The following is an 8228-nucleotide window of genomic DNA, read 5'->3' as shown; positions in this document are numbered from 1 at the left end:
ATCCAGATAGGCTAAGGCGGTTGTATTTTTCATTGTCTTTAGCATTTTATTGACAGTACGCTAGAATACCGCTGGGGCGTTAACTAATCCAAATGGCATTCGCAGATATTCGTAGTGCCCATCAGGAGTTATGAATGCAGTTTTGCTTCTGGAGTCTTCAGAAACCTGAATTTGGTGGTAACCACTTGCCATGTCTAATGTTGTAAAGTAAGTCATATTAGCTAAAATCTCTAAGTGTTGATCCGATAGAATCATGGGAAAACTTTCTTTTACTGTTTTAGAATTAAGTGCCCTATAGTCTACACACATTCTTGTTTCACCATTTTTCTTTTTAATTAAGACAATAGGGCTGGCATATGGAGAATGTGACTCCTGGATAACGCCTGCGTTTAACAGTTCATCCACCATGTCTTGAACTTTTTCTCGTTCCTTAAATGCAAGGCGATAAGGTTTATAAACTACAGGTGCATTATCTTTTAAAGTAATATTTATTTCAGTCCCACTTATACATCCTAACTCGTTAACATTTTGCGCAAAACAATCCCTAAATTTATTTATGGTATTTAGTATTATTATTTATGATTTTTATGTACAAAATCTTAACATTTTCCTGACCTACATCCAAATTAACTTGATTTTCTATATCTTTTAGTGAAAAAGCCGGAAATTGAGTTTTATTTAAAACATTAATCGATACCTCAAGCTCCCTTTTTCCTACGTCAGGAATACAGGCTAATCCGCGTACAACCAACTGTTTCACGTTTAAACAAATTGGGTGCTCGGATATGTTAAGCAAAGGTACGATTATGTCATTAGAGGTCGAAGTAACACAACGTGGAATAATATATTCAGCATTTGGTTTATGTGATTGTCTTAAATCTACAAAAATATCTCCGCTATATGAGTCGGCTGTAGTACAAACTATCAACCCGATATGATTTGGGGGAATTGTAGTAGTGATTTTAGATCTAAGTTGCACCTTAGTTGGAAGTTCATCTAGCTGAGGGAATAATGACATATGCTTATCAAAAAATCTTAGTTCATTATTTCTCATTAAAACTACGGCATCAGCAGCATTTAAAAATGTTTGCCCTATTAAAACTGCCATACTTTGAAGTAAATTTGGAACAATAAAAATTTGGATTTGTGCTTTAAATAAATCTACCTTTAATTCCGCCGTGGTTTGACCAATTACAGCTACTTGTGCCCCACCATAACCATTAATAATTATATTTGATGGGTACCATTTTATTCCAATACTTATAGCATCGGATTCCCTTAGAGTAACGATTTCACAACCCGTATCAATAAAGCCTTTTAATTGACTTCCATTAATATAACAAGTTACGTTTAGGCAATCTGGACTTACCCCTTTTCGAAGCTCTCCTACCATACTCTTTTTGGAGCCACTCGGTTCATTTCGTCTGCATTCGGCCAATGTATGTCCCAAACGTCTACAAAATGAACACTTTTTCTCTTTTTTTGTAAGAGAATTCTTTGAGTTCTCCGCAACTATATTTTTGAGTACAGGTCTTGGTTTTGGAGACTCCGTAGGTAGAGTAGAGAGATAATCTTTATAAAGGTCTTCTGGGGTGCCGTACCTTCCTGCTTTAGCTCCAGCTTGAATGGTTGTGTTTTCAATACCATCAATTATCATGGCAACAGCATTTTTATTTGTAATTCTACATTTTCTTAAAAGTTGATTTTTTTTCGAAATAATACTCAGTCCAGTTCTCTGTGGAAAGCTTATTTCTTTGAACTAGGACTTTAAGTGTGAAGGGAAAATCAAAATGATCTGGGAAAGCATTTTCTATTAAAATTTTCCACTGTTCCCAACTATGGTCATAATTTTCTAAATTAAAATACCATGTCTGAGCTAAACCTCTAAGTCTGGATTGCATTAAATAGACCTTCATCCCATTTATTGATTTCTGCCAACTGTTCAATTTTATGAAGCCACTTGGTAGCACTCATACCAAATTTTCTGGGATTTAGTTCCGGAATTACATCCCTTCTAGGCATTGGGGCTGCTGTTCTGGACTTATTTTTATCTAGCAGTTCTAATACTAAGTTTTCCAGCGCTTCTATCCTCTTTTTATCATTGTTGGACTCACTGCGTATTTCTGTAGGAACTACGATAGACGTAGCTTGTTCCGAATCTTTGCGGGTTTGTGGGGGTGTGTTTGACTCGGGTTCTCTATTAGAGACACACTCGATCGACATTCTCTTAGATCTAGACGTATACCGTTCTTTTTGGTATCTGCTGCTACCTTTAAACTCCCTTTTAGAGCCCCTTGTTCTTGAAGGTGATCTTTCCGATCGAGAATAATCCGAAGAACTTTCATCGCTAGATGTAGAACTACGTTTATTATATCTTCGTTTTCCCATGGTCACTTTTAGTGAGTATAAATAACTAACTATATACACTAACTATTTATACTAAACTTAACAATACGTAGAAATTGTCCTAATACAAAAGTGCGCGGTATAAACCGTAAAAATCACCAGTCTCTTCAGATATTATGATTTAAAAAATACGAAGTTTTCTCTTATTGTGGATGAATCTACCGATAGAGGATGCACAAAACATTTAGCTCTTGTTGTTAGATATCGATGCAACAAAAGGTAGGGAATTTTTTTCTAATTCATTAGGCTTATAAAATGTACTTATTATTTTAGGATTCAAGATTGCTTTTTGTCATTAATACGAATGAAGGATACAAAAGCCGAAAGTATTTTTAGTGAATTAGTTAAGCTATTTAATAGTAATAAGGTCCCGTATAAAAACAATCTCATTGGTTTCGCCTCAGATGGGGCAAACGTGATGTGCGGTAGACAAAACTCGGTAATGTCTCGTTTAAAGCAAAAAATACCAAATATTTTTTTAATTAAATGCATTTGCCACAGTTTTAATCTCTGCGCTTCCAGTGCATGCGAAAAATTACGTAGTGAATTAGAAGATTTTACTAGAAATGTTTACAATTATTTTTAATTAAGCCCTAAACGGGTTGAATATTATAAAGGCTTTCAAATATTTACAAAAACTCCAGTACATAAAATTCTCCATCCTGCCCAGGCGAGATGGCTTTCATTAGAAAGTGTTGTTGGGTTAGAGCAATACAGTGCGTTACCTCTTTTTTTTTACAGATGCAGTAGCTAATGACTACAACACTCATGCTGAAAATATCTTTGTTAAACTAAAGGACCCCTTAATAAAATATTTTGTTATTTTTCTACAGTTTTCTCTCCCATTTCTTAATAAAATTAATAGAGAAATGCAGAGCGAGAAACCTAAACTTCATGATCTGCACTCAAACATAACATCAACCTTTAAAACAATTCTTGAGTGTTTTATAAAGAGGGATATGCTTTTAAAAATACCCATATATAATATTAATTTTAAAGACCCTGGAAATTATTTATCACTTTCAGGTATATACTTGGGGGCACAAATTGATGCAATTGATTCTACAAATTTAAATACAAAACAGATTTATGTCCTTAGAACCAGATGTTTAGATTTTTTTGTAGAGGCGGCAAATCAAATTTCCAAAAGGTTTAATTTTAACAATGATGTCTTGAAATCATTATTTTTGATTAGGCCTCAAATTGTTATGACAGGGGAATATGGTAGCATTAATCCTCTAGCAAAGCATTTTCCCAATTTAATTAGGGAAAATGAGTTGCAAGAGTTGGACAATGAATACAGGTTATTAAGAAACACAAATGTTACATGGAATGAGGAAGATAATGACGATATTGAAGGTTTTTGGAATTACATTGAGAAGATGTGCTATGGTGATAAAAAACCAATGTTTCCGGTTCTAACCACTTTTGTTTTTAATATTTTGAGTTTACCGCACTCTTCGGCGAATGTCGAGCGATTTTTTTCGCAAGTGAATCTATTAAAAACTCAGCAGAGAAACAAGCTTACCACAGCAAGCATTTCAGGAAATTTGCAGTCAACAAACTTCATAGCTTCCCAAGGCAAGCATTGCTTCTCTGCTGAGTTTAATAAAAATATATTGGCTTTGCATTGTCAAAAAATGTATCAAAAATCATCCGAATTATCAGACTCAGATTAAAAGCTGTTTTAATTTCAGTTTTTTCCTTTACAATTTGCATTATCTATTTTTAGTTTTTAAGATATTTTATGTTTTATTTTGATAAAATATTTGTAGACATTAATTAAGTTTGTGCCAAAACTCAATTTTTCTTTTTTTAATACAATAAAACATAAATTTTTAAATCTACTGTTTTTTTTACTAATATACTTTTTTTTTGAAAATCTACTGCTAAACCACAGCATAAGGAAGACAGTGTAATTATTTAAGCTGTGGCTAAACTCTAAAACCGATCTGGCAAGACTGGTCACACTCAAGTCTCGGCGGTACTTCAGTTTAACTGTAGTCACTCCTTGTGTCAACTGCTAATATTTGGTTGGTTATGTTTTGTGCCAAATGTTTGTTTTGATGTTTTGTTTATTAATTTTTTTGAATACAGATCTTATGAATTAAAATGTTTCCACTTTCTTCAGATGGTAAGTTAACTTTTTGGATAACTGTTCTCAAACTAAAAAATCAGAACAAATGTATTCTGTATGTAAATGTATTTTTCAAAAATCTATATTCCTTATTTGATATTAGAAGTAATAATATTGAAACTAAGACTCAAGTTAAAGCACAACCATAGTATAATATGCCAAATTATTTATTTTAATACAAATAGTATTTTTTTTAACTCTTAAAGTTTAATAAGAAATAATTTCTATTAATCAGAAATATTAATATTTGCAAAAAAAGTGAATTTTAGATAATGTTTCCTATATGCAAGCTACTGGTGCCTTAAACTTATTTTGGCATTTCTTGATTCAATATTATTAAAATAAATAAACCATATTTTTCTCATATCATAGGTATTTTCATATTTACAGAAATAGTGAAAATAAATTAAAACAATAAATTCATCCAAATTAAATTATAGTGAGCACAGCATCATTAGTAGAATCTCTAAGTGAAAGATTTTAAATGCAGACCGATTTTTGGCTAACAAGCAATAAATAATTGGAATTCAGAAAAAAACTATTATTCAAGATACTTCTTGGAACAAGGTACTCATCAGTTATGAAAGAATATTATATCTTGATGCACAAGCAAAGGAACAAGAGAACTGTAGGACATGTTTGATTACAGATGGTTTAGGAATATGGAACCATGGGATTGGCTGGCGAGATCAGCAGATCTGATGCCCTTTGATTTTTTCTTGTGGGGTAATATAAAGGAAAGGGTGTACACAACATGAGTTAAGAAGAACTACCTCAATGAGTTATTACCTGTTTTGAAGAGCTAGAGGAAAACACAATTAGAAGAGTGATGAATATATCCACCAGAAAACAATTTTATAAATGTTTAGAGAATATTGCTAGTCATTGGCTGTAAATTTATGTACAATGTGTTAAATTTTCCACGCATTCTTGCTATTATTTGAGCATCGAAAATTAATAGTCCCATCAAAACTTCATCGGAATAGTTAAGAATAATACTGTTCTTTTTTTTTTTTTTATTAAGTTTATTATAAAACTTAATGGTAATATTATAACTAGAAATGTCATCATCATTTATTACACCATTTTGACATTTTCATAGCTAATTAAGTAATTTACAAAATAAAAATATTTAAAATTATCAGATTTCACGAAAATAAGTCTTTACTTCAAAAATGTGCCTACTTAGATATATTAAATTAAATATAAAACATAAACTTAACTGTCTATTAAAATAAAATATAATATAAAGGTTTCCATTTAATAAAATAGACTTTTCATCATTTTATTCAATAAAGAATTTTAATTTAATTTTTGATGACTTTGTTTCTTAAAGTGATCTAGTTGTGATGTAGTTAAATTATACTTACTTTATTTCTCAGCCTAAAATTTAAGCTTCTCAAATTCTAAATTTAGACTGAGAAATAAATTATATTAATATACCTATATATTATATCAAATTGAGAATTAAAGACTGACAACATCAAAATATGATAAAATGAGTGCTAACTGCAACCAAAAGCTGAGTATTATCAGCATAAATATGTAGAGAGCAAGAACGAACCCTTGATGACCTAGATCCAAGGTGTAATAAAAACATGTGGGCCAAAAATGGAACCTTGCGGATCTTCATACTAAAGCAAATGAGAATCTGATTTTACTCCATCCACCTACATTTGAAATCACCACTCACTTATAAGCCTGGAAACCAAAATAATGCAACTTAGCTAACAGCATTTCATGATTAATAATTTAAAATAACTAAGATGAAATGGCTTATTATAATTTAACAACAGAAGTCAGTACATAGTGAGGCATCCATTTCTTAGAATTGTATGTTCCTAACATTGCTGAGTGCTATTGATGTACTGTGACCAGCCCTAAATCCTGACAGTCAAACAGTAACAACTCATTGAATGCAGAAGTTAGGTATTTGCCATTTACTGTATTGCTGTATTGTAAGGCTGAGAACGCACTTTGTTGTAGAAAAGGTCTTAAGTTGACTAAAATGTTTACAATTGCCAAGAAAATAAATATTCAAATAATGTAGTTTATAAAGACAAGAAATCATAATTTAATTGTAGATATGCTGCATACTTTAAAAAAATACTTAAAAATATAAAGTAATATAATAATTAGGCGGCGTCGAATCTCCAGAGTCGTATTTCTCTTTTCTAAATTTTTATTTAGTGGCATATGAACAATTTGTGAATTTTTTTTGCAAATTTTATATGGCGCGTCACGGGTATTCAATATATTATTTTGTTTGATTAACAGCTGTAACAATTACGGGTGGTAGGTGTCAAAGAAATTCTATAAATAGTTTAATAGCTTTATACATACATATTTTGTTCATGTATCTTCTTTGGTACTATGAAAATATTAAACTCAAATGTTTTATTTATTTTGAACTGAATTAAAAATAAAAGTACAGTACAGAAATCTAATCTACCTGGTTAGCCATAATAGACGGCACTAATAATCAAAACACGTTTTTCTAAATTTTGATTGAAAATAAGAACATTTCTTATATAAACATAGCATATCTTTACAATCTGACTATCCTATTTCTATTATTTTTATATTATGATTTGATATGAAATCATACAAACAAGAAAGTCAAAGTTATTTAAGTAAATAAATTATTAATGCCAAACATATGTTTATAGAAATTAACCAATAATAAGCACTTTTTTCAAGAACTTCAGCTGTGTGTGTGAAAGTGCTGTTTCCCATCCTATTCTAAAAAGATAGTCTTATCATGTTTATTTTCTTTTTTTAAATCATCTTCCTGTTGGCATTATTGTGTTTTTGTTAGCACTTATACATATGCTCTTTTCTGCCACACAATGTTTATTATGTATAATATCGTCGTCGTAAAGTCAAAACCTCGTATCTCAAAAATTATAGTTTTTCAGGAAATGAAAAAATCATCTCAAAATTTTACCTAATTTTGAAATGGGACAATACTTTGCGAGAAGTCTAAAAAAGATTAGAAAAACTAGTTAGTGACATAATAGATACTAGAATTGTGACCGAAATTGTAAAAAAAAAAGTTACAAGGTTTTTTTATTTATTATTATTATTTTTAATGAGATCACAAAATCACAAAATGCATGGTAATCCTTGTGAATAACGGGTTTAACAGATTGTAATTGATCATACTTACAGGGGCGTCTCTAAGCACTTGTGATTGGGGGGGGGGGCAGTTAAATTAAAAAACCCAACTACATTAAAAAAAAAACATTTTTTTTAATATAATATAACTAAAAGTTAATTAAAAAGTAGGTACCCTACATGTAAATAAGACTAAAATTATCTATTTCTGATTTAATTTATTTTAATTTTTCTGTTTTTTAATTTGCTCCATTGCACAGCAAGATCTTTAATATTAATTAGGTCACAAATGTCTTTCTCACTAGACAAACTCATTAAGTAGTCAAGACGCTCGTTACCCATAGTTGAACGACCAACACTTTTAATGTGTTTTAAGAGACTAAATTTTCGTTCATTAGTGGCCACTAAATATTCAGCTGTTAAAATTAGTTGACATAAACGGTATGCAACTTTCAAAGCAGGTTTATATTTTTTAGCTATTTCCATTACTTTTTGCATAGTATCTACCTCGTTTTTAATGCATAGGTCAAGCAACACTTCCAACTCGGATAACAAGGCAAATTCATCG

The 8228-nt window shown here is 30.8% G+C and overlaps 1 protein-coding gene across 2 annotated transcripts in view; it reads left to right on the top strand.

The window, feature by feature from the left end:
* The first annotated feature begins 4415 nt into the window (after positions 1–4415).
* Positions 4416–8228, top strand: part of LOC126747534 (ATP-dependent DNA helicase Q1-like) — a 130688-nt gene continuing 126875 nt past the window's right edge. For both annotated transcript variants that reach the window (XM_050456252.1, XM_050456251.1), the window contains exon 1: positions 4416–4540. In XM_050456252.1, coding sequence (XP_050312209.1) covers positions 4519–4540 — 22 coding nt within the window. In that variant the 5' untranslated portion in view covers positions 4416–4518. The remainder of the gene's footprint in view (positions 4541–8228) is intronic.

Source organism: Anthonomus grandis, chromosome 19 (genome assembly GCF_022605725.1).
Source record: "Anthonomus grandis grandis chromosome 19, icAntGran1.3, whole genome shotgun sequence".
In the NCBI taxonomy this organism is placed as follows: Eukaryota; Metazoa; Arthropoda; class Insecta; order Coleoptera; family Curculionidae; genus Anthonomus; species Anthonomus grandis.
Note: the sequence above shows the minus strand (reverse complement) of the source record. Positions and strands in the feature narration are given on the sequence as shown.